Here is a 25,432-nt window from a genome sequence, read left to right on the forward strand (position 1 = left end):
ATAGTTAATGAAATAATGCAAATGTCCCGAAACATCCAATTATAGTTTTTAGAAAAAAAAATGCATTATTGCTGTAAAAAGTCAAGGAAGTGTAGTAGACATTCATTTACTAGATATTTAATCAATTTAATATAAAACCTGTTTAACTAATTTGATTATATTAATAAAGTTAGATAAGTTAGTTAATTATAAAAAATATGATATGTTTTTTTTTAAAATATCATAATTATCTTTTTTAATGTCTTTCCTCCCTATCTTACCTGACTATAGTTGAGGAAATATAAATAGTGATAATTTAGAAAAAAAAACCTAATAAACATGTGAAATAAATTTTTTCATTTAGGATCAAAATCAGCTCAATAATATTAAGGACTAGAAGAATACAATTCATTTTTTCAAGATTGCCATGTACGACTTTTTACCACCTCTAATCCTTAATATATAGCTTGTTTTATTTTTATTTTAATAATAAATAAAAGACCTCAATCCACTTTGTCTCTCATATTTACCTATTTTTTCATAAAATAGTCTTAATAATAATAATAGTTTTAACCAATACACTTGATTAACAAGATTATTTTAGGAAATACAACAATTATTTATTACAAATAATTAACTTAACTAATTTTTTTTTAATTTGTTCAAATTAATCAACTAACTCTTGTATTAAGAATTGGGAGTAGTATTAATCTACCACGGGGTGTTTGGGTGAAAACAAAACTATGATTTAAAAATATTTTTACCGTTTATAAAATAAATATATGAAAGAATTTATCTCGATTTAAAAGAAAATTTTAAAAGAGGTTTTTCGGTAATCCAAAAACCACCTGCATTTCGTAAGCTAACTGTGGCTAAAAAAAAGTAGGAGTAGTCGTTAGCTTCAATGACCAGCCTCCGGGAAAACCCTGACAGCTGGCCGCGAGGCAAGGGGGATAAGGTGGCATTTTAAAAATGATCTTTTTCTGTGAATGAACAATATTATAAAAATACCAACCTTTTAACAAAGAAGAGTTGGCTGAAACTTAAAACAAAACTTGATTCTGCTTTGAAAATGTTTAAAATAAAACTTTTCCGATAAATAACTAGATCAAAAGGAGTATAAAAAGCAAAATAGGACAAATGGTATCGTTTTTGTTATAGCAAAAAATACCAAAATAAAGACGACAATGAATAAATAATCTCGTCGCCTATAAAAAAAATGAATAAATAATATCGTCAAATATTTTGAATTTTTTTATAAACTTTCCTTTACTTTCTCATAGCTTCCTTGCTCTGCCGCCATGATTAGAAGCTGTCCAGCCAACCTGGATTTGGAAAGCCTGGTGGGGTCAATGGCGGGTGATGACGTGGTTCCACCGTCTCTCTCTCTAACTCGAGGACTATTAGCAATGAGTCAACCCTCTCTCTAGCGGATTTTATTTTTCATCTATTTTGAAGGAAGCTTTCGCGACTACTTCTTGTTCCGTTGGTCCTTTCTCGTTTTATCAGTTGCAAGCCCTCAACCCCATCTCCCCGTCCTTCTCCTGTCTTCTAATCACCACTGTTTACCATGGGACAGGAAGATATTTGCAGTGTGATCAACTTTCCTCCAGAATTCCATTTTGGTATCTGTGTTTAATTGTGAAATCAAAAGTAGGGTTTTCCAAAGGACCCCTGCTGTTTCTTACAAGTTGGGAAAGGTACACTTCTTCGTAAGCTCTGTGTTGTTTTCAATATCAATATTAAGGTTTTATTTCTTCTCCTCGTTCTCTGCTACTCGTGGTCAATTTTATAGTTCCTCCAAGAGACTCTTCCTTAATTCGTTACTTTGGTCGGTAATCATCATTTCAGTATATTATTGACTAAGACGGAGCTCAGTACCTGCTCTAAATGAATTTGGATTTAGTCTGAATTACTTGGAAGAGCACTCAGTTATTAAGATAATTCAATTGAAAAAAAAGTTGGATCGATTTGTTTATAACACTGGGAGATTTCTAAACTACAATACGTAAATATTAACACTGAAGCATTGACGAATTTTGTCTCATTTGTCATGGTCTCACTTTTCATCGTAGTGGAAAATTCACGGCATTTAAATGGACTCTGACTTCATCTGGTTAACAATTCAACGATTTTTATTCCCCCCCCCCCCCCCAAAAAAAAAAGCTTCTGAGTTCTGACACTAATTTATCAGAAATTCTAATTCGGATGTCTGGCTCTATTCTATAACGAGCTCAAGATTGACATCCGTATTCTAAGCATTTCAATGGGTGGGGTCATAGTTTCAAAACTTTTTTCTTAGCTATTGCATGATTTTGTTGACATCAATGTTTCTCCGTGATATTGATGCTACTACTATGATGCTCATAAACTATCACTAATGATAACTTCCAGAAATTGTCTTATGTGATCTTCCTTGTTGCAATAGGCTGCTTGATATGATGGCTGCAAGCTGGGATGGAAGTAATGACCCTGGCAGCCAGTCAGATGAGAGCTATCATTTTGAGAGGCTGCATATTGAGCCTATTTATGATGCTTTTGTATGTCCACTAACAAAGCAAGTTATGCGTGATCCTGTCACGTTAGAAACTGGACAGACTTTTGAACGTGAAGCAATTGAAAAATGGTTCAAGCATTGCACCGTGAGTGGGCGCAAACTAGTTTGCCCTTTGACTCTGAGAGAACTAAAAAGCACAGAACTAAATCCCAGTATTGCTTTGCGTAACACCCATTGAAGAGTGGACTGCAAGGAATGATGCAGCACAGCTGGACATGGCTCGGAGGTCATTGAATATGGGTAGCCCTGAAAATGATACATTACAGGCTTTACATTATATCCAACACATCTGCCAAAGAAGTCGGTCTAATAAGCATATGGTCCGCAGTGCGGGGCTTATACCTATGATTGTTGACATGTTGAAGAGCAGTAGCCGTAAGGTTCGTTGTACAGCTTTGGGAGCCCTTAGAATTGTCGTGGAGGAAGACAATGAGAATAAGGTTGTCACAGGTTTGCTGGTTATCTTTTCTTTTTCATTTGTAGTTTGATATCATCAGTGTGATTGCTGAGGCTGCTTGGTAACGTCTTTTCTTTGCTCCAAAGGAATTGTTGGCTGAAGGGGACACTGTGCGTACAATTGTAAAATTCCTTTCTCATGAGCTCTCTAAAGAAAGAGAGGAAGCTGTCTCTTTGCTTTATGAGCTTTCAAAATCAGAAACTCTGTGCGAGAAGATAGGTTCAATCAATGGGGCTATTCTTATATTAGTTGGAATGACCAGCAGCAAATCAGAAGATATTTTGACAGTTGAGAAGGCTGAAAAAACATTGGAGAATCTGGAAAAGTGTGAGAATAATGTGCGACAGATGGCTGAAAATGGTAGACTGCAGCCTCTTCTGACACAACTGCTTGAAGGTGCTCATGTTCCCCAAGATTTTTTTTTTCTCAACTTATACCCTTATTCTGGGGCCCACTTATGCATCATTCTTGTTATTTTTCTGCTGATCTATCATGCATTATTTTAAAGGTGGTATGCTGGAGCTTTCTTTTCTTTGTAAGAGTTGTTTTGATGGGTATGGGCTTGAATGATTTTCTCAGAATGGGTATCCTAATATGTATATGGTTACTTTTTTTGTGAGAGGTGCATGTCATGTTAGTCTCATATTGAGGATCGATAAGGATATTTTTTTCCTTGTTATGGGTATTTTTCCCCCCATTCCCAAGGGAATTATAGCCTAAATACAATTTGATATGCAAACTTTAACATGACAGCATGACAGTCTACCCCCACACTATCATAACATTAAAAACTGTATATTTTAGTTAAAACTAGTATCTTAGAAATTGGGAATTCAGGGGAAATGCAGATCCAAAAATTGTATTTGAGAGAAGTTGGGAAGGTGGCGGAAACATAATGTAAGACAATCATGCAGCTTTTAGATGCCAGATTTGACTAATATGTAACATTTTCATTTTTTAGGATAGCTTAGGAAGGTGAACTATTAAAATTTTAAGTTTATGTGCCAACGTCATAATCAAGCCGTGGCCTATTTTACTGCTCAAAATGAACATATCTGTTGTAAGATTTATGATAATTAGCATTTATTTTTCTTATGGAGAATGTTTATTTCCAATTAGGAAATATTGCAGAATGGTGATTATGATTAAAAATGTGTTGTGGGGATATTCAAGTGTGTTCCAGTTAGTTTTAATTAACCAAGGGGAATTATAGCCTAAATACAATTTGATATGCAAACTTTAACATGACAGCATGACAGTCTACCCCCACACTATCATAACATTAAAAACTGTATATTTTAGTTAAAACTAGTATCTTAGAAATTGGGAATTCAGGGGAAATGCAGATCCAAAAATTGTATTTGAGAGAAGTTGGGAAGGTGGCGGAAACATAATGTAAGACAATCATGCAGCTTTTAGATGCCAGATTTGACTAATATGTAACATTTTCATTTTTTAGGATAGCTTAGGAAGGTGAACTATTAAAATTTAAAGTTTATGTGCCAACGTCATAATCAAGCCGTGGCCTATTTTACTGCTCAAAATGAACATATCTGTTGTAAGATTTATGATAATTAGCATTTATTATTCTTATGGAGAATGTTTATTTCCAATTAGGAAATATTGCAGAATGGTGATTATGATTAAAATGTGTTGTGGGGATATTCAAGTGTGTTCCAGTTAGTTTTAATTAATTTTTAGCTCTATCATCCTTAAATGTTGGAGGGTAGCATTGTCAAGCGCCGGAATAATTCTTTAGGCCCCTGTTAAGTATCAAGAGATAATATGACTTTCTTGTTGGAATGTTGCAGGTCCACCTGATACCAAACTGGCCATGGCTGGATACCTTGGTGAGCTGGTTTTGAATAATGATGTAAAGGTCCTTGTGGCCAAAACCGTGGGTTCATCTCTGATCAATATAATGAAAAGTGGTAATATGCAGTCTAGGGAAGCTTCGCTGAAAGCTCTTAATCAGATATCATCCTGTGACCCAAGTGCGAAGGTTTTTGATAGAGGCTGAATACTTTCACCTCTTGTCAATGACCTTTTTGCAGTGGGTCCTAATCCACTTCGTTTAGCGTCTATAAAACTCCTTCAGAATTTGTCTCCCCTCATGGGCCAGGAGTTAGCTGATGCATTACGCGGTTCAGTTGGACAACTGGGCAGTCTAATTAAAGTCATATCAGACAATACAGGAATTAGTGAAGAGCAGGCTGCAGCTGTTGGCCTGCTAGCTGATCTGCCTGAGAGGGATTTGGGGCTCACGAGACAGATGCTAGATGAAGGTGCCTTTCAGCTGGTCTACTCTAGAGTGATTGCCATTAGGCAGGGAGAGATCAGAGGCAGTCGCTTTGTGACCCATTTCTTGAAGGGCTTGTGAAGATTCTTGCAAGGCTTACCTATGTATTGGCTGATGAGCCTGATGCTATATACAGCCTGTCATAACAGGGTTGTGTAGGCTCCACCGAGGGTTATGTTCATTAAAAGAAACATTTTGTCTAATTGAAGGGCAGGCAGTACGTAAGTTAGTAGCTCTCCTGGACCACACAAATGTGAACGTGGTTGAAGCAGCACTGGCAGCTTTATCTACTTTGTTAGACGATGAGAGTTGATATTGAACAAGGGGTGATGGTGCTTTTTGAGGCAGAGGGAATTAAGCCTATACTTGAAGTGTTACTTGAGAAACGGACAGAAAACCTGAGGAGGAGGGCAGTTTGGGCAGTTGAGAGATTGTTGCGAACTGATGACATAGCCTATGAAGTTTCTGGTGATCAAAATGTGGGTACTGCACTTGTTGACGCTTTCCAGCATGGTGACTATCGAACTCGACAGATTGCTGAGCGTGCTCTTAAGCATGTGGACAAGATTCCAAACTTTTCAGGGATTTTTCCGAACATGGGATAGGCACGGACCCATTCCAGTTCCCTATGCCTCTCACTTCAAAGATCTGTATGTAACTTTTACTTTTAAAGTTGGGATAGGGTTGTCTTTGACAATGTACATGCAGTTGGAGAGAGAGAAATGAGGGTGATTACCTCTCAAGTGGGACTTGCCCTTCTTCCTCGCTCACTCTCTCTTCCCACCATCCCTTCACGACTGCACAAGGTTTAGTTTGGGAGAGGATCTGTGCCTGAGCACTTTTTGAGTCTATTGTATTATTGGTTGTTATTATTATCGGCGTTGCCTTTAAATGCAATTGAAGTTGTCTTACACGAATTACCCATTCTTTTAGAAGGTACCAAAAGATGTTTATTTGTTTGTGGTTATGTGTTTCTATAGCTATTTTCAATTAGTTACATGTACTGTGAGTGTAATCATGTGGAAAAGATAAAGGGTTTGTGATGCCATACACCTCTTCTTGCTTTATTTTTTCCTGGAAAAAAATCAATACATCAATATCAATACACTGTGTGTGTATCGCTATTCACGAGTCTAATTATGAGACTCATTCCTTGAATTTTGTATAATAAGTGGAGGATCCTGTTGTATACTAGGGACTGCATTCCTTGGAGGGTTTGATGTCCTAAAGGTTTATTTGCAAAGGCTGATATGATGGAACAAGAAAGGAAGTGGAAGTCTAATGACTTCTATGGAACAAGATGTAAAGACTATCGCGTGCCATTCTCAACCCTACCTCAAGCTCCTTCCACAGCATTCCCATTTTGGAGTCTCGCGTCACTGTTATCGTGCTTTGGCTGTGTTGCTGTCATCCTTGAACACTGTACCTATATTCGAGTTCTCCAACAGCATCCACTCTTTTTGCCCAGGTCTGGTGCTGCTTAGTTTGGCTTTACTGTTTTCATGAACTTCAATGTCACACAGACCAAAACATTCTTCTTTTCGCCAAACGTGTGTTTTCCATTTTTTCTCCCTTTTTTTTTTGGGGGCGGGGGGGGGGGGGGTTGGACAAGCCATTTAGTACACAGTTTCTGCCCTTGCCACCTTAAATTCAGATATCTTAACCTTCGCAAAGATGAAATCCAGACGTTTAGCTCCATCCTTTGCGCATGCCTTCAACATACCAATGTTTTTTTTAAAAAAAAAAAATTTTATATTCAGTTCCCGATATGTATATTGTTGGTTTTGATCTGAAATTTTCAAATCCATATGTTGTTTCATATTTTTATGTTGATATACGGAGCATTTTTAAAGCTTCTCTGTCATACTTCTACCTTCTATTTCCGTTTTTTCTAATGAGAATGTTTTTGTACATTAAAAAAGATTACGATTGAAGTCGAACACACACACACACACACCGGTGAGTTTCATCACATCATCCACCACCTTTTTACAGCAAAGTGGTGGCGGTTGATGAAAGATTATCAACCCATTAACATCGTTCTCTTAAAGCCTCGTCAAAAAATGGTTATAAAAATTTGCCTTTATGCTTCTTCCAAAATTTCAAGAATGCAAAATACTGAACGGGCTATGGTCTTCTGAAAAGTCATTTTTCAATGGGTGTTATGACAAAGTCCTCAGACGAAGGGGTTAAAACAAATTAATTTTAAAAAAAAAATTTAACATTTTTTTAATAACAACTAAAACAGTTTTAGTATTAATTAAGCGCTAATCTGGTCTGTCAACTGAAAAAATAAGACTAGAGTTTGATAAATAATAATCCACGAGTGATAACTGCTTTCAAATTCTCCACAGACTCAGGCACATAATAATACCAGAGAATAATAATAATTTAACACTAAAACTGATCGCTCCCAGAATAACGTATTCATAATTATCCCAAACAATTGAAAAAAAATCATCTAATCCCTGTCTTTTTTAATTCAACCTTTTTTTCGTTAGAGAAATACGGGGCAACAAGCCATCATCTTATTTCATTATCATTCGTGGGAGAGACTCCCCACCGTATCATTATCCAAATGCATATTAAAAACAGCAAACTCCTCATCCTATACAGTACTCAAGTTAGCACGCCCACACGGGAATGTACACAAATATTACCCTCCCTAAAAGCATGATTAAGAGGGTGTTTGGATGGAAACCAAACTATGGTTTTAAAAGTGTTTTTACGATTCATGAAGTAAATATATGAAAAAATTTGTCTCGTTTTGCGGAAAAAATATTTTAAGAAGCACTTTTGAGGATTGCCAAACAACCTCTAAACTGTAAACCAGAAAAATTACTCAGCTCTTTCTGAATTAAAACAAAAACTTCTCCATCTTGCAATTGCTGCAACATGCAGATCATTGAGGACGAATCACTTTCAAGGATTAAATACCTTATATTGCTCTCACTCACAATTCGCAAAGCCGTCAGAGCTCTCCACAATTCTGCTCTAATTGCTGGGCATTTTCCTAACTTTTTTGTGAATCCCTTCATCCAGCTTCCATCCTCCCTTCGAAATAGGCCTCCGCATCAACCATCCCCAAGTTTTTTTTTTTGTTTTGGACTTGAACCATCACCAAGCCTTTGGAGGGTCGATTCCGCTGAATTCCTATTCTTAAATTTTGTTTTAATACAACTTAATTTTTATAATTTTGACTCAGTTAAAATATTGATCCCTAAATTTTAGAAAATAAAAATTATAAGTGCCAAAGTAAACTTTTTTTTTAACTTAAGAACTACAAATATTTTAAATGATTAAACTATAGTACTAAGTTGTAACAAAGTTAAAATTCAAAAAATGAGTTTGAACTGAATCAAAATTATAGCAACTAAATTGTGTTGCATTAAAATCTGGAGGTTGTGTTATGAAGTGAAACTTTAATTTTCTCTAACAAAAATTATTACAATGTAATTAAGCTTTGACTCTTATATACATATAAATATATATATATATATATATATACAATTAAACTCTAACAAATTAGTGCGAATTAGTATATACACATACGTATGTGTGTATATCATTCATTGTCATGTTTTCACGGGTGATCAATAAACTTCTGCAAATTAGTGCAAAATCTAACAAATCAAGTTTATACCCCTCATTTGGGTAAATCTAACACTTAACAGATGCATTAACATATTGATATACTAACTTCGGTCATAATTATAAGAGCTAATTAATTAATTTGAGTAGATTAAGAAAAATAAATTAAATTAATTATTTGTAATAAATATGTGTTATTTTTTTCTAAAATATCCTTACTAATCAAGTCTATTGATTAGAACTACTATTATTAGAATAACTATCTTTAAAAAAAAAGATAAATATGAGAAACAAAGTATATTAAGATCTTATAATTAGGATCAAAATAAAAATCAAATAAGGTCTTATATTAAGGACCGGAAGTAGTATTAATTTGCAAAATTCAAGATTATTCAGAGTAAGCACGACAGAGATAAGGGCATGCAGAATGGCAAAAATCAATCCACAATGACTATTCCCAGAACAGGAATAATAGAAGCTGGGCAGGGATGCAGCATTATGAGTGGTGCTGTGAAACGAATTAAAAAGAAAGAGTACATAAGCAACACTGAAACCGAGACTTGCTGAAGACCTGACCGTATACAATTTCATGCAGAACATAAAAAGTAGGAGGAACTGATTAGATCGGATCCTAAAAACATCTGAGGGGAAGAATAATGTCCCACTGTTTCGCATAAGCCCACAAATGACTTCAAAGATGGAGCACTGCCAGTGATTTAGTCAAGCATGAAGAAGCATCCAGTTTCATGGGTAACATGCTTCCTCGAAATATGGCCAGTTTGCCTTATCAGACCACATCGCATACAGTGAAGGAAATCCAACACCTGACCAAATATTTTGAACATTTCAACCCCAAAAATCAGGTTTTTTGCTTCCCACAAAAACCGCATTCCAGTCCATTGGGCCATCTGGATGCACTGAGATTTCCGTCCAGGTGAGATACATGAGATCTAATTCCCATAATTTTCTAACAGCCTTGTTTCGCCGACCAAATTTCACCGTCCCCTTCACACCAGGACACGGATAGCACAAAAAGCCTGCCGCGTTACATGATACGAGCTTAGGGTAATATTCATGTACACGAGGTGGGAATGGAGACGTTTGAATTGCAATCCAGAAACCACGTTCTATGTTATATGCTGCAAGTTTGTCAGTCTCAGAATAGACATAAAACATTCCCCACAAAACAACTCCAGAACAAGCAACACCAAAATCTGAAGGCAATCTCTGGATTTCAGTCCATTTATTTGACCCAGAATCATAGATTTCTCCAGAATCCAAAGGCTCATCCCAAGATCCCAGACCTCCTACAGCTATCAATACAAATCTTTTACTGCCTTTTGAACTTGAATGATCATTTCTTTGTCTAATGACCTTGTATGATTTTCGACTTGAGAAAAGCAAAGCATCATTCTCATTGGCAGCAGTTCTGCATTGACGCCTCAACGAAAGCTTATGAGGATCCTCATAGACATCTGAAATCCCACCTATCCGGGATCTTGGAATACGTCTATCCTGCCAACTCTGATGAACATGACAAGTAGAAAAATCTAAAACATTCCCCCACAAACAACTCCAGAACAAAGCAACACCCAAAATCTGAAGGCAATCTCTGGATTTCAGTCCATTTATTTGACCCAGAATCATAGATTTCTCCAGAATCCAAAGGCTCATCCCAAGATCCCAGACCTCCTACAGCTATCAATACAAATCTTTTACTGCCTTTTGAACTTGAATGATCATTTCTTTGTCTAATGACCTTGTATGATTTTCGACTTGAGAAAAGCAAAGCATCATTCTCATTGGCAGCAGTTCTGCATTGACGCCTCAACGAAAGCTTATGAGGATCCTCATAGACATCTGAAATCCCACCTATCCGGGATCTTGGAATACGTCTATCCTGCCAACTCTGATGAACATGACAAGTAGAAAAATCTATACTGACCTCAGACACTCCTAGTATAGGAATTGATCTAGCATATTTCATTGATGATATTTTACGCCATGATCTTGTCAAGGGACTAAACATTGCTACCCCTTTGTGTGTTTTAAATGAGCTCCTATCCACCTTCCCAAAGTTGGTCAAACTTGAACATCCTCCAACAATGAATATGTCATCCTGTATACTGGCAACAGAAAACATGAACCTTCCCTTGAGAAAATCAGCATCTATCCTATGCCACTGATTCAGAGACACATCCAATGCATGTATCTCACCAGAGCAAAGGCCATCTTTAACAGCGCCAAAAAGGAATAACCATGGATTTTGGTATGAACCCTCCCGTCTCATCTGAAGGAACCTAGGAGTGGTTGTCAAGGATCTCCATTTCTTGCACACAAGGCGGGCATTCATGAGACTCATCAAAGGAAGCCGGACCAAGCACATTTCAAGAATGTCATCTGGAAGAAAGATATGCATTCTACTATTACCGACAGACTCCTCAAGTCCAGAATTCTTTCCGTTGTGTTTCCTCCAAAACTTCTCCTTCACCCCATATGAGAAGCAATCCACAGTAGTTTCTTCAGGACCGCAAATTGGTTTGTATCCCTTTGCCTTCTTCACTGGCACTAGACCTCCTTCTACTGTTTGAATCCCCAAATTCGTCACTCGTATCTGCACCTACCTTGCAGCCCCCACCTCGACTATACAGAGTAAGACATCTTAAAGAGACTCCCTTTCCAGTATCATCTTCTTCCCCTCCCCCTTTGTTACTCTTTTTCCTCAACTTCTGGCTGACACTCCTCACAAGACGTTTTGAAACGCTCAAACTCTCAAAATCTTGACGAAGAGATTCATCAGCTGCCGATCTCTCAGAAAACATTATGCTCACAGATGATGTACAAGCAAATGCGACAGCCCCATCATTACGTTTTTATTTGCATTTAGATTTGTGCACAAGCTCGCCTTCTGTGACTCATCAAGAGAAAGAAAACACAAGTTAGACTGGAGAAGCGTCGAAAGAGTAGAAACATAAACATGAAGCAGATTTGAAAAAAAGGAGCAATTGACATTTGTTTTGAAGCCATTGCCATGATAGAATACACTCAGGTTACAGCAAATTAGCGATCCAAAGATCACTCGGATTCCCTCAGCAATTCAACGGGGAACATAAAGACATCTTGCAAAATTTCATCAACATGATTTTGAGACAGAAAAGAAAACAACTCATTCATGCTTCAAATAAAGCTTAAGAAATTCACAGAGACTAATTGCAAAAACCTGGGAACAGTCACACATATCCGCAAATCAGAGGAGAATTTTCCAATTGATGCTTCGTACAAAAATGGAGAGTCTCTGGATTAAATTGTCGGTTAATGAATGAACGTACAAGTGCTCAATATCCTGTTGAACCCGCAATCATGTACTTCGCTCCTCTCACTGAGACGCAAAAGAAAAGCTACGTAGGAGAAACAAAAACTTACATTGCACTAAGGAATCCGGAAGCGGTACTCGCAAAATCAAGGTCGATTGAATCTGAGACGAGAGAAACAAAGGAGAGATCTTTGATAAACAGACGTACAAGTTTTCTTCGCTTAAAATCTGTGCCAATAAACAACGATTCTGTGGTTTGGTTGATCGGGGCTGGAATTTAGTAAAGCGAGTCAGACCACTGACTAAAAAGCGACCCAGCGTTTGTAATTATTTTCTTTATTTAACTGGTATTTATACGAATGGCTTTATGGCTGAGGTTCATTTATATTCCTCCGGTAAGTTTAGTCACTATTATTAATTGTGTTTTAAAATGATAGAATTTTTTTGTTTTACTCTTGAAAAATATAAAATTGTCTTTAATGTTGTATTTTTATTATCTATCATCTCTCTCCTATATTGAGTAGGAGTGAAGGTGAAAAAATTACAATAATTATCCTGCACCATTTTACATTACGAACCCAAGGGAGTAGTGTTCAATGAGATTGCCCTTTCAAAAAAAGTAATACCATATTTATTATGTATTAAAGGAAAGGAAAATTCGACATAGATCCATATAAAGAACTTCGTTTTTACGCCTGACCATATAAAAGAAATTAAATATAGAGAATTTATAAGTAATTTAATTTTTTTTAAATTTTACCCTCTATTTATAAACATAAATTATTAAATTTAATTGGCAAACAAGCAAAATTTTGAGGAACTTCCCATGGAGTTTGGGCTTGTAGAAAAGGAGTTTAAACCGTAATGGACGAATGAAGCCCCGTTGCTTCAAGTGTGGGGTCGGGTCGCGGTGGGTGGGTCCTAGCCTTTCCGAATTAAGGAAATGGGCAAACGGCAGCACGGAGCCGTTGAAGCTATTGGCTTCGTATTGAAAAGCTCCTTATGATATTTGTTCGGACTGAGAAGTAGGAAGAAGCGGGTGTACGTAGTTTGGACTTGAGAAATAGGCATTTGTGGTGGGGGGGGGGGGTACGCGGACATGATACATGCGTAGAAACCAACAGAACGCAAAAGAAAAGAGCGTCGGATGCCCTAATAATCAGCATCCAGCTATTGTTGACATAGTTTTAAGCTTCATAGACCTTGCATTCCTCATCGGCGGGGCTTGTCTTGCAGAAATCTTCCAAGGGGTCTCCACTAGCGGCAGAGGCGGCGGCGCCTGGCCACTTGGCTGCCACCAGATGTGCCAAATCCACAACTCTCTGGCTGTAGCCCCACTCGTTGTCGTACCAAGCGACCACCTTGACCATATCATCCCCCATGACCATGGTCAGGGAGGAGTCAATGGTGGAAGAAACATCGGTGCAGCGGAAGTCCACAGACACGAGCGGTACATCACACACCTCCAATATGCCTTTCAGAGGCCCCTCCGCTGCTCTCCTGAAGGCCCCATTCACGTCTTCCGCTGACAAGCCCTTCTTCTCTACGTTTATGACCAGGTCCACCACTGATACATTCGGCGTCGGCACTCTCAGTGCTATTCCGTTCAGCTTCCCCTTCAGCTTTGGCAGCACCAGCGACACCGCCTTCGCTGCTCCCGTGCTCGTCGGCACTATGTTCAGTGCTGCCGCCCTTGCTCTTCTCAAGTCCCTGTGGGATGCATCCAATAGCCTCTGGTCTCCTGTGTACGAGTGTGTCGTTGTCATGGTTCCCTTCACTATGCCTGCATTGCCAACACAAAGTACTCTATCACGTCTTCATTTCTAATTCATCCCCCCCCCCCTCCAAACAACAATTTTACTCTTTCTAATTAATTAGGCTCACCGAACTCTTCGTCCAAAACCTTCACGAAAGGAGCAAGACAGTTTGTGGTGCAGGATGCGTTGCTGCATTACATCAGAAACAAGAAAGGCGGTGGATGAGTGAAAAATGAGGAGTACATCCCGAAGTTGAGCATTGCGAGACCAACCTTATGATGTCAGCGACATCGTGAGAGTAATCCTGTTCATTGACCCCGACGACATACGTGGGAATATCAGCCCCTTTAGCAGGCGCCGTGATGATCACTTTCTTGGCCCCCGCTTGGATGTGTTTCCCAGCGCCAGGCCCATCCACAAACACACCCGTTCCCTGCAAACCCAAGATTGAAGATATTCCAGGTCCAGGCGTTTATTATTATTATTACACATACACACACACACACACACAAAACTCACTCAGCCTCCCCCAAGGTTGAGGAGCCAGCATCAGCAAAGGTGATACCTCAATGACAATGTCAATTCCAAGCTCAGCCCAAGGAAGCTTGAGAGGATCCCTGCTGGACACAACCTTGATGGGCTTCCCATCCACGGTGATGGTTTCATCGTTAAGTATTTTCACATCAGCTTTGAACGTTCCCAGCATTGAATCATACTTGAGCAAATGCGAAGCCTGCATACATAGGCATACATGCGTCAAGGTTGTGGCTGCGTGGTCAGTATCACAGAACCCAATTCATTCCAACCAACAACAACTTACGTTCTTCACACCCCCGCTGTCGTTGACCACGACGACATCGAGAGGCGAGTCTTTCCGGCCATGCCAGCAGCGGAGGAAGTTCCTCCCAATGCGTCCAAAACCATTGATTGCTACCTTCAATTTCGCCACTGTTTCTGCCCTTCCCTCGCACGGTTCCCCCTTCTGTTTTTCCAATTCCCCAAGTCAAATCCATAATCAATCAATATGAACTATCGTCCAGCCAAGAAAATGAAAAATTCATGAGAGGAACCCTTGCCGCAACCTCTGTCTAAAACTAAAACTGATTTCGCAAAGAAATGAAAGAACAATGGAGGGCGAGAACACCTGGGGAGTAAGTTGAGCAGCAACCACATCAAAAAAGGAAGAGGAAGGGGCATTGCTAGCAAAGGCGAGGCATGAGGTGGATCTAAGGCCAGAGAATTCAGCCACTTCAAGTCGCTGCACAAACAAAAGAAGCCCAGTGAGAGGGCTGTGCGTATAAAGAGCATGAGTCGTAGTCATGTACAGGAGGTGGGAGCACCTTGGGGGCACACTGAGAAGCGAAAAAGTGAGAGGCCTTGGATGGAAGAAGCCTGGCGTTGGTGGGGATTCTGGTAGAAGCAAGAGCTGCGTTGGTGGCCATGGCTGCAACGATACCTTCCCAACGGCTTCCTCTGTAAATATATCACATTATTTTTTCTCCTTTCGTTTATCAAAACTATGGCTGCTGCTCGCGCGAATGAGTGGTGAATAAGCTGATAAGATCACGTTTGGACAGACAAGTCCCAATTCACAATTTGAGCCACAGATTGTCCACCCCTCCTTTCTTTTTTATTTTTCAAACACTGTCCCTCTCTGCTTTATATTCAAAATACTCCAATAATAATAGTAGTAAAATCTCCTCCTCTCATACCCACAAATTGCGACCTACGAATGTTCCATCCACCACGTATTTACTCTGTATTCGTGACTGTTTGGTTAGGTAAGGAGTGATCAAATTAGTTTGTTTAAATCTAAACAAGTGATTATGAAGCATATTTATCTTATTTGGATTATTTTTATAAAATCTCTGCAAATCGTAAATTTATTCTTTTACTGTACTTTTAGAATAAATACCAAGAAGCAATTTATGTGTTTGAAAAATTTTGATTAATTTTTATCAACTGAATTTTTTTTAATTTATCCTCTCACACTCTTCCTAAAATCTCCCCCCAAATAATTATATTTGATAATATTTATTAAATTCATGTTTTTTGGCAATTATTCATCAATAAGTGATTTTAATAAATGAAACCAAAAATAATCATAATTCTTAGAAGTTATTTATAAAAGAAACATATTCAAACAGAATTACGATTAACCAATATCAATATTACTTATAAAATTTATAATTATTTAAAATCACAATTATTCACTGCTAATCTAAACAGTCACTTCGTCTGGATTGATAGATGAAAGCATTATCTGGTGAATTTCGAGGGGTTCTGCGCACTCATCGCACGGGCATCGCTGATAGTTGAAAGAGTTTGCCTGAATTTTACCTCTCACAGTTTGTTGTTAGTGTATGGTTAAGAACCGAATATTGGAGCGGAGGAAACAAGCAGACAACGAACATTGAACAGGAACCCGGGGGGCGGGGGGGCAAAGGTACCTATCATTGTATGGTATAAAAAATCTAAAAACTCAAATGATTTTTTTTATATATTTTTCTTAATATAAAAATTAGTTTAACTTTTATTTGAATCCTAAGTATAAGACCCCAATTTATTGTCTCTTATATTTATTTATTTATTTTTAAACTAGTCTTTGTAATAATGTTAGTTGTAGCTAATATACTTGATTGGTAAAAATATTTTAAGAAATATAACACTTATTTATTATAAACAAATAACTTAATTAACTTTCTTAATCTATTTAAATTAGCTACCGAAAGTAGTATTAGGCTAAAATAGAATGCACATCTTCGGCGTTTAATGTAACCTAAAAATAACTAGACTTTACTATAAATGGAATTTTTACCCGTAAAATCATAGGCAAGCCATCTATTATAAATAAATAACACATAATATTATTAAAAAATAATAAAATTATTATGTTTTAATTTAATGATCTAATAATACAGTTATAAGAATTATACGCATGTTTCATTTTTATTTTGTGTCTCAAGTCCTTCCAGCTTCTTCGGATTATTTGTGTTTCGTGCCTCGTGCATATTAAGATTATTCGTTTATTTCATTCGGAACCTGAAGATTCTATGATGCTCCCTTTCGATGCACGTATGATAACTTGAATATAATCCCAGGATAAATACAATCCATTATTTATAGAAATCCAGAGTCAGTCTACTAATACATTTGCTGGTTCATATTTATAATACAATCAGCTCATCATGTCAACTTCTAAACAAAATAACACAACTGAGATCCTGAAAGCGGTCATGCTGCATGCATTGATCTCCAGAAGAACGGCCACAGGCATGTGAAGGGCAAGACTGTTTTACCCGAGCCACAAGCTGCCAATAAAATGTTAAAAATAACAGCTAAATTTATTACTGAGAAGAAATTAAAAGATATCACAAGAAATTCGGATACATTTTTTGAAACAAGATATCTTCTAGTGAAGAGAGTGATAGCCAATTGCACCATAGCAGGGCAAAACAACCGTCTCATGTAGCAGTTTCAATTTCAGAGTTCACAGCCACCCCATTTGGGGCCTCCTCTGATCGTAGCTGGGCAGAAACATCATCAATGGCATCGTTCAGTTGTGCAATTTTCTCAGCCAGTACTTTTCGAGTTTTCTGTAACTCAAGAGAAGCAAACTGTGAGTGAAATGAAATATTTATAACATAATGAACCTCAAAGTAGCAATGACTGGAAAATTTTCATCAAATATTTGCTAACAAAATTCAAATATAAGAGTCAACATGTAGATAAAATACCAGTTTTCAGATGACAGGCATTATGCTAGTCTATAAGAATTTAATAACTATACTTGTGCATCCTTGCATGATCTACTACGACATGTGCCCTTAACAGTCTTCAGAGTTCAGACAAACATGAGGAATGGAATCAAGAGAACCTATTAACGACTTACCTCTAAAGCCTTTTCTTCATCATATATGAATTTTGGCAATTTTCTCATTAATTCCTTTCGGTCAGCACCAGCTAGTGCTTTGCTGATCTGTGAAAAGGGGAAAAAAAAAATTAACTAACAATCAAGCAGATCTTTTTTTTTTTCCTCCAAAAAAAAATCCGTCCACAGCATAAATATTTAAAATAAAATGATAGTATCCTGCTATGTTAAAAATTTTAAAGGTCAATACAGCCAATAACTTATGTTTGTACTGCAGATTATTAATTTCTATTGACTTGATAGTAAGAGGGGATAAGTAATTCCAATTCAAATATACAGACATTATGTTGATCACTTGATTTTTCTTTCCATTCCTACCCTCAATTAAATGTCATAATGTTTTAAATATGCGAGAGAGGGATGATGATCTATCTAATTACACCTGGAAATCTGTGTTGAGACAGTGAGACTTTAGGAATAAATCAAATCTGAAAATTGAGACCCGAAAGGGAGCAACGAATACCACCTGAGGTGCATACACACAGCCCAATGTGCCAACGATGAGTCCTCCCAAGATAAATCCACCAACGAAAATGCTAGCACTGCTCGGCCTTCCATCACTACTAATTACAGAACGGAAGTGACCCAGGTTAACAGTATACCACACAATAAGCTGAAAACATTAGAAACCACCATAGTGATTATTCTTTCAAATTAAGGATTTTGTTGTTGTTCTGAGTGTTATTTCCTGTGTTCTTCAGAATATAATTATTTTATATTGAAAATTTGAATGCAGCATGCTTTTCAAACCTAGCATGCATGTGTTGTGGCTGAAATAATGAAACACCATGATCGATTCTCAAGTCCACATTGCATGCTCATCGATTCGATGAGCACGTGATGCTCAGCTACTAAACTCATCATTCCAATAACTGAGAAGAATCTTAACCGTTGGTCTCAATCTGATCTCAGTTGTCGGTCGTTCCAAGTACTTCCTTTCTAAAAATTGCACAAGGGCGCTGGGGAGGGATTCAGTGGGTTTTCCTGTTTTTATGTGCCAAATTCAGACCAAGGTCAAGCCCCATGTTTGTAAGGAAGACCAGCGCCAGTGATTCCTAACAACCATCTTCCCCCAGGGCCACCTGCATGGGCCAAGTCTGAGTCTGACGCTCCTCCAGACATCATCATGTCACCACTAAACGGAATTGACATAATGGCAACACAAGTCCCACCAGATGCATCCGCCGCTGCTGATGGCTCCGGCATGGTCTCTTTTGCTGCTGGTTCGCCACTAAAACCAGCCTCATCTCCTGCCACTTCCAGCCCCTTTGCCCCAATTGTGGCTTCTTTTCCATATTTAGTTTTCCAAGTAAAAGAACTAACTAAGGCGAGACAATATTTAGCTACAAGTCAATTGAATCTCAGGGAAGGGTATAATGAAGAGAAGCAGTATGAAGATTATAAAATGAGTAGCACTTGAATAAATTGATAAGATAGGATCAATTAATCCGTAATCAGATCAAAGAAAAAAGAACAGACAACAGTAGAAAAAATGGCAGCTTTTGAGCAAATATTATTTGAAGTGGTATTCGCGGATTTAAATACCTCATCATACATTCATTGTTCAAATGGTAGCAATCAAAAAATATGGAAGCAGCAAAATAATGAAGTAAAGAACAATAGTTTCAAATGGAAGCACTATCCAGCTTCGTTCTATTATTACATTAAGCTCTTCCATCCGCTCGCACATAAAAACCCACTGAACCCCTCAAACTGTGCAAGCTTTTAGAGAATAAAAATATTTGGAACAACCTACGGCTGAGATTAGAGTGAGATCAATGGTTAAGATTTTTCTCATTTATCAGAAAAACACATTTAGTAGTTGGGAACCTCATGCTCATCGATTCGATGAGCATGTAATGTGGACTCACTATTACTTTTTTTTTTTTTTTTGGATGCCAGCGCTCGAACTCGCGCCTTAAGGTTTAGAAGGATAGCCGGAAACCACAAGGGCACAGGAAAGCAAGCTGTGGACTCACTATTACTAATCAATATAGAAAAGTAAGAAAATAAAACTGATAGAATTGCTTTTGTTGGCCAGATATGCAAAAGGAAACTTAAGGAGATGAATGAAAAAGGAAAACCACTTTCTGCTGGTCAGAACTTTGACTTGGAGATTCCTGCTACTTCGGAGAAAGAAATAGAGCAGGGCAGCTATCAAGTATTCAGGTTGCTGTAGTCAAAGTCTAGGAGAGGGCTAAGTTGGGGACTGTAAGAGTCACTTTTTGGGTCTTTAAATCATCCCTTTGGTCCAGAGAGAGGGGAGTCCAATATTTTGGGGAGGGAAAGTGTCTTTGGGAGAGTACTGGCCTCTCGAAAGTCCAGTGGCTTATATTCTGTGTTTTATGCTGTGTATTTTGTGTTATTACTTGTTTATTTCCTTTGTAATCTGACTTTATTATTCAGTAATACGAATAATATCAGTTGCACGTCTTTTGTAGCCTATTTGTGGTTTTCCTGATTTGCAACAAGCTCATTAGACTAGAGGGCTCTATCGGAAGCCAAATATGCAATGGGTGCCATTGTTAGGCAGATAACACATTATGGAGTTTCTTTGCAATTTTCCGGTCTTTATGCCCCTCCAATCAACTAACAAGCACTACCTATTTCTCAATTCCAGCTTCTGATGCTTATGCATCAAAGAATGAGTGTTAAGACCAAAGAAGCACATATACTGACACATAGACTTCCTACATGATATATATATATATAGTGCCCTGAGGGAATTTGAAGTAGGGTCATTTTGATGAGCGTTGGACAAATAAAGGGCACAATTTCCGCACTTTTCAAATATCAACACTTCAAATGTTGAGACACGGTATTGAATGCATGGATGGATTTTAGAAGGTGTCTTGTACTAAGAACTGAGGGAGTAAATAATTAAGATTTTAAACCCTTATCAACTATTAATTCATTCAAAAACAAACTACAAAGTGCTGAACCATATGAGTCAAATCAGAAAGAATACCTATAAGCAGCTTGAATTTTCACAGGCCTTCTGGTTAACGATAGCTGCAGCCTCCCGGGATGATTTAAATTCAAAGACAATCCGGAAGGTTTTATCTTTGCTCGACAGTAATCCAGCTCATTTAAGCGTGATTCTGGCAAAAGTTTTGCCAATATTAGAATAAGTTAGCAGAAAACAAGCTTTCTCGATAAAAGGAAAGCACAAGCGAAAACTGAAAAAGGGAGGGCGTAAAAATTGACAAAGAGCTATTCGTAATTTCATATGCTAGCTTTGATTTAAACAAACACTCAGACCCCGATTTTTTTTTTTCAGGAGGAAAACTTTTTAAGTTGGTCTTGTAGGAAATATTTACTTGTCCAGAGGGTAGTGCTCCATTCAATCTAAAACACATGGAATCACTTGAAGGAAACGAGATACTCTGACTTGAAAGATTTATAATCAGATGATGATATCAACCACTATTGTTAGTCGTCTATCTTTGTGACATACTGAAAAAATATTGGTATTTAATACTACCACCGGTTTTCTCAGTATTAGTAGTAGTCAACATCTCTACGAACTTGATTGTAGACTCAATTGTGGCTCACGATTTTATTTTGCATAGAAATTTGCTAAACTGCGCCTTTGGGATGTTAAAAAGGGCGAAAATCAGGACGTTTTGCCCATAATCAGGTCGACTTGAGTGTCTTCGCCCATCCCCTCTTTCCCTCGGCCCTTTGTGTATGAACCCAACTGAGCGGGAATATGACATTCACTTATCACACAGCCTCGGACGGTATTAAACCGAATGTTTAGAAACCAACCCCTGGGAGGTCCCAAGGGCATTGATATACAGAAAAAGAGTAGATGGTCCTAAAAGAGAGAAGAACACTTTTCCGATCTGAACAATGTCGCTAAAAGGAATAAATTGAGCAACTTTTAATGCTAGTAACTCGAACTCAGCATACATCGAGAGAGGGATGGCGGAGCGGTTTCAAATGCATAATTCTTTCGTAATTTTGCGGAGTAAAACATCCATGTTCTTAGACGGTTCAAGTGGCAACGAAATCAGGGTAATGTGCCCGAAATAAAATTTTTGATCATCCAATAAAGCCATGAAAACAGCAGACAGGAGATGGGGACCGAATATGGAAATGAAATCCTCGAACAAGTAACTAATGGTGAGAGATGTTACCGAATGCATGATGAATTGGAGAACTTTTTCTTAGAAGGACGGAGCCCGAAACAGAAGCCATTGTCGAAACCGGAAAAGATAAAGGGGAACTGGGGAAAGAAACTAGGATAGGTTGAGAGACGATTAGCGCCTGGGGGGGGGGGTAAAGAGCGGCCCAGATTTTTTTTTTTTTTTAAGGTTGTCGTTTGGGTATGGATGAAACCTAAGCGGCAATTGCAACAGTCACAGCGGGTAGGTGGCGGATAGACTTAATTGCTGAGCTCATACTTTTTATTTGTTTGAAACACATCAGCAGCTCTGTCCCATGACTGCCGCTTGTGGTTAGAAAAAAAATTCCGTATTTGAGAAGTACCACGAGGTCTTTGGTTAATCCAGAAGTACTTTTTAGAAGTATTTTTTTTACAAATCGAGACAAATTCCTCCACATATTTACTTCGTATATCGTAAAAGCACTTCTGAAACCATGGATTTGTTCTTACCCAAACACCATCTCAGAAGTGTTTTTAAAAAGCACTTTTCTGTAAATTTAGATAAAATCCTTCGTATATTTATTTCATATATCATAAAAACACTTTTAAAATTATGATTTTGATTCCATTCAAATATCCCGTATTTTATAGGGAGAATTACAATTAAGTTTTATAGAAGAGAAATAATTATTAAAAAATCCCAATAACAACTTGAACAGCCTATAATGACAAGTCCTAAAGTGTAAATGACAACCTCTAGAATTTGTTTTTCAGTTGTTTTCCTTACTTGGGACCTCATTACAATTTTTCCTATTTTATATCTTTGGCGTGTGTGCGGTTGCACAATATACGAGATTATCAAAAAGTTTTGACCAGTTATTGTGGCATGCTTTCAGGTTGGCCATTGCACACGATGCAACCATCTTCTCCCATGTAATTACTTATTAAAAATGTCTATTGATCTGCATCAGCTGCAAGCATCCATCTATGCAGCATCGCAAAGATACTTCCACGAATCATGATGACACAGCTTATTTAACGCGTGGAATCCAACTTTGTGTCGATCCATTCTTTTATATGTGTAGTTTTCCTAGACAGGTAGCTCGTATGAGCACATGATATTTCAAACTTCTATAGTTTAATGTTGCCCTTCAACATTCGAAAACATTTGCGGGGCCACCCCATGGAGGTCAGAAAGACTATAAAGAAAGTGTTCATAATTTTCCCGACTTTAGATATTAGACCATATGATACTCTACCAAACCAAGACAATAACCAATCAATTGAGAAAAATAACAAGAAGATAGTAATAGTTAGAGAAGGATGGAATTTAGAAGGGAGGATGCTTATGCTCCGACGAGAAAGAACGGAAAAGAGAGAATGTAGGGGAGTTTGGCTGCGAGGAATTTAGTAAAATCCTTTTAAATAATTACAATTTTATTGCCTTTTGGCTAAATATTAATTTTATCTGGGTCTTATAGTATAATTTTCCCAAAACAGAAATGGATGGGATTTGAGGGGTTGAAAAGCCGGATGGCGGTGGGCGTCCATGAAAAGCGAGCGGATGAGGATGGCGACTTGGTGCTCCTCCTGCAGTTGCAGCTTCTCCATCATAAAACGCACCTACTCTGAATATGCGGCTCCCGTGCTTCCACTCCTCCCCGACAACTCTCGCCAATTCTCCAGAAGATCATCCACCGCGCTTCTCATTTCTGCCCTCCCTTTCCCCTTCCCATGCCTCTCTCCTCCTCCTGTCCTCGCCCGTGACAGACGTTTCAACTCCACCATCCCCATTCAAGACTATCTGACTTCCCGTTAAGTTCAGCCATTCATTTCTCTTTCTTTTCATTTTTTCGTCATTCTTTGATAGTTCCCCACCGACCAGGGTTCTATATGTTTCTGGTGGCCACATGATTGAGATGGATTGGCTGTTCCTGATGTGCAATTCAATACTCATCACCAGTCCCTTCCCCTCCCTTTTTATGTTGACTGAGTTTCAATCTGCTTTTATTTTTGTAGATCTGGAAAGTGCGTTCGTCACTGCGATCTTTTCCGCTAATGTTTGATGTTTGTGATGTTTCATTCAGCTGATGGATTGAAATACTATGATTTGATTGCGGGAAAGGGTCCAATAGCTGAGAAAGGATCAACTGTTCGGGTCAGGATGGGGAACATGCTGTAATAATTTTGGTGTTCTTTCTTCTTCTTTTTTCCGCCTCTTAATTGACTATAGGCTTCTTCTGACAGGTACACTTTGACTGCATTTATCGTGGAATTACAGCTGTATCGAGCAGAGAATCTAAACTTCTAGCTGGGAATCGTATTATAGCTCAGGTTCAGTTCTTTTAACTCGGTGTTGCGCGGGGTTTCAGTGGGGCGAGCCAAATGCGCTAACGCATTATTTGTGCTATTAAAAGCCTTACGAGTTTGCGGTGGGATCTCCGCCCGGAAAGGAACGGAAACGCGAGTTTGTAGACAACCCAAATGGTCTATTCTCGGCACAAGCAGCACCGAAGCCTCCACCTGCTTTGTATTCCGTCACGGAAGGGATGCGAACGGGCGGAAAGGTGTTGCGGACAATCCTTAATTATCTTGTTGCCACCGATACACCTGTCAATTATATTTGAACGTGTTCTGTTTGAATGCTTGCAGCGAACTGTGATTGTTACTCCGGACAAGGGATACGGCCAAAAGGGAATGAATGAGATTCCGGTGAAGCCCTCGTTTCTTTGTCCATCTCTACTCTGTTAATTGTGTATTATTGACTGCTGTTATCACGGCATCAACCTTTGATTACATTCGTTACTGTTATTGCAGCCCGGAGCTACGTTTCAACTCAATATTGAACTTTTGCAAGTAGTGCCGACTGAAAAGTGATATCGATTTGATTCCCCGAAATAACTTTGATAGACATCTTGATTAGTCTCTGCCCTTGTGATGCACCGACGCTTTTGCCCCCTCCTTCTCGTGGGAAGTTGATCGGAGAGAGTGTCTGAAAACATGAGCCTCCATTCTCTGGGGATCACGATTGTAATTGTGATTGCTATTGTTGTTTGACATTTGTCCTTAGGCCCATGCATCTGTCAGAGAACTGCGGGCCATCATGCTTTGTTACTTTTGTGATTGTTACGGGATCATCTTGGTTTCGGAAATATGTGCAACAAGCCAACAGCTATTTGTTGCTGTACGTTTTGTTTCAAGATTTATAATTAAATATTACTAAATATTAATATTTTAAAAATATGACATATGGATACGTGCATTTGAAGAGCTTAATCTGATCGATATGTAGCCCTTCTTTTAATTATATCTATACCATATATAATTGTCTGATTTATTATGAGTCATATTAATAATATAATTTTATATGTTTCATACCAGGGTTGCATATATTTTTTTTAATAGTACTTGTTATTCTAAAATAACTTGCCCTGCAA

General features: G+C 38.2%; 4 protein-coding genes and 1 pseudogene across 5 annotated transcripts; 2 read left to right on the forward strand and 3 right to left on the reverse strand.

The window, feature by feature from the left end:
- The first annotated feature begins 1,484 nt into the window (after positions 1 to 1,484).
- Positions 1,485 to 6,338, forward strand: LOC114723461 (U-box domain-containing protein 44-like; annotated as a pseudogene).
- A 2,875-nt stretch (positions 6,339 to 9,213) lies between these two features.
- Positions 9,214 to 12,488, reverse strand: LOC114723281 (F-box/kelch-repeat protein At5g42350-like). The gene is given in 8 exon segments (XM_028909477.1): positions 9,214 to 9,625; positions 9,627 to 9,752; positions 9,754 to 9,873; positions 9,875 to 9,928; positions 9,931 to 10,370; positions 10,756 to 11,434; positions 11,436 to 11,791; positions 12,307 to 12,488. Coding segments are annotated over 7 exon segments (1,740 nt in total). The 5' UTR covers positions 11,706 to 11,791; positions 12,307 to 12,488; the 3' UTR covers positions 9,214 to 9,574.
- A 690-nt stretch (positions 12,489 to 13,178) lies between these two features.
- On the reverse strand, positions 13,179 to 15,459 carry LOC114723248 (glyceraldehyde-3-phosphate dehydrogenase B, chloroplastic). The gene is made up of 7 exons (XM_028909424.1): positions 15,294 to 15,459; positions 15,098 to 15,211; positions 14,774 to 14,935; positions 14,519 to 14,686; positions 14,226 to 14,386; positions 14,081 to 14,142; positions 13,179 to 13,979 (listed from the first exon to the last, which is right to left on the reverse strand). Exons 1-7 carry the CDS (start codon positions 15,393 to 15,395, stop codon positions 13,384 to 13,386), a joined length of 1,365 nt encoding a protein of 454 aa, XP_028765257.1. The 5' UTR covers positions 15,396 to 15,459; the 3' UTR covers positions 13,179 to 13,383.
- Positions 15,460 to 17,038: 1,579 nt separating this feature from the next.
- On the reverse strand, positions 17,039 to 22,162 carry LOC114723265 (uncharacterized). 2 transcript variants are annotated; one of them, XM_028909451.1, is made up of 5 exons: positions 22,027 to 22,162; positions 20,853 to 20,985; positions 18,351 to 18,444; positions 17,846 to 17,932; positions 17,039 to 17,549 (listed from the first exon to the last, which is right to left on the reverse strand). In XM_028909451.1, exons 1-5 carry the CDS (start codon positions 22,085 to 22,087, stop codon positions 17,418 to 17,420), a joined length of 507 nt encoding a protein of 168 aa, XP_028765284.1. In that variant the 5' UTR covers positions 22,088 to 22,162; the 3' UTR covers positions 17,039 to 17,417. The 2 variants fall into 2 exon arrangements, with proteins under 2 accessions (XP_028765284.1, XP_028765277.1); XM_028909444.1 differs by having other exon boundaries at positions 18,351 to 18,447.
- A 1,377-nt stretch (positions 22,163 to 23,539) lies between these two features.
- LOC114723256 (peptidyl-prolyl cis-trans isomerase FKBP18, chloroplastic) lies at positions 23,540 to 25,195 on the forward strand. Its single transcript, XM_028909435.1, has 6 exons — positions 23,540 to 23,809; positions 24,083 to 24,153; positions 24,243 to 24,329; positions 24,413 to 24,562; positions 24,648 to 24,707; positions 24,813 to 25,195. Exons 1-6 carry the CDS (start codon positions 23,545 to 23,547, stop codon positions 24,870 to 24,872), a joined length of 693 nt encoding a protein of 230 aa, XP_028765268.1. The 5' UTR covers positions 23,540 to 23,544; the 3' UTR covers positions 24,873 to 25,195.
- Positions 25,196 to 25,432: the final 237 nt, after the last annotated feature.

The sequence above is a fragment of the Neltuma alba genome, unplaced genomic scaffold (assembly GCF_004799145.2).
Source record: "Neltuma alba isolate B1F8T4 unplaced genomic scaffold, ASM479914v2 tig00002374_pilon, whole genome shotgun sequence".
NCBI classification, from domain to species: domain Eukaryota; kingdom Viridiplantae; phylum Streptophyta; class Magnoliopsida; order Fabales; family Fabaceae; genus Neltuma; species Neltuma alba.

What these genes read in the sequence shown, in the direction of transcription:
- LOC114723248 (XM_028909424.1), bottom strand. Translation starts at nt 15,395, where the DNA reads ATGGCCACCAACGCAGCTCTTGCTTCTACCAGAATCCCCACCAACGCC. An exon ending in CTTCTCAGTGTGCCCCCAAG is followed by an intron (nt 15,212 to 15,293) that starts GTGCTCCCACCT and finishes TTGTTTGTGCAG; the next exon opens with CGACTTGAAGTGGCTGAATT. An exon ending in GAATTGACATTGTCATTGAG is followed by an intron (nt 14,387 to 14,518) that starts GTATCACCTTTG and finishes TTGGGTTTGCAG; the next exon opens with GGAACGGGTGTGTTTGTGGA.
- LOC114723265 (XM_028909444.1), bottom strand. Translation starts at nt 22,087, where the DNA reads ATGGCTTCTGTTTCGGGCTCCGTCCTTCTAAGAAAAAGTTCTCCAATT. An exon ending in TCCAATTCATCATGCATTCG is followed by an intron (nt 20,986 to 22,026) that starts GTAACATCTCTC and finishes AACTTTTGCCAG; the next exon opens with AATCACGCTTAAATGAGCTG. An exon ending in GCTGTGTGTATGCACCTCAG is followed by an intron (nt 17,933 to 18,350) that starts GTGGTATTCGTT and finishes CCCTTTTCACAG; the next exon opens with ATCAGCAAAGCACTAGCTGG.
- LOC114723256 (XM_028909435.1), top strand. Translation starts at nt 23,545, where the DNA reads ATGAAAAGCGAGCGGATGAGGATGGCGACTTGGTGCTCCTCCTGCAGT. An exon ending in AGAAAGGATCAACTGTTCGG is followed by an intron (nt 24,154 to 24,242) that starts GTCAGGATGGGG and finishes TTCTTCTGACAG; the next exon opens with GTACACTTTGACTGCATTTA. An exon ending in GGATGCGAACGGGCGGAAAG is followed by an intron (nt 24,563 to 24,647) that starts GTGTTGCGGACA and finishes GAATGCTTGCAG; the next exon opens with CGAACTGTGATTGTTACTCC.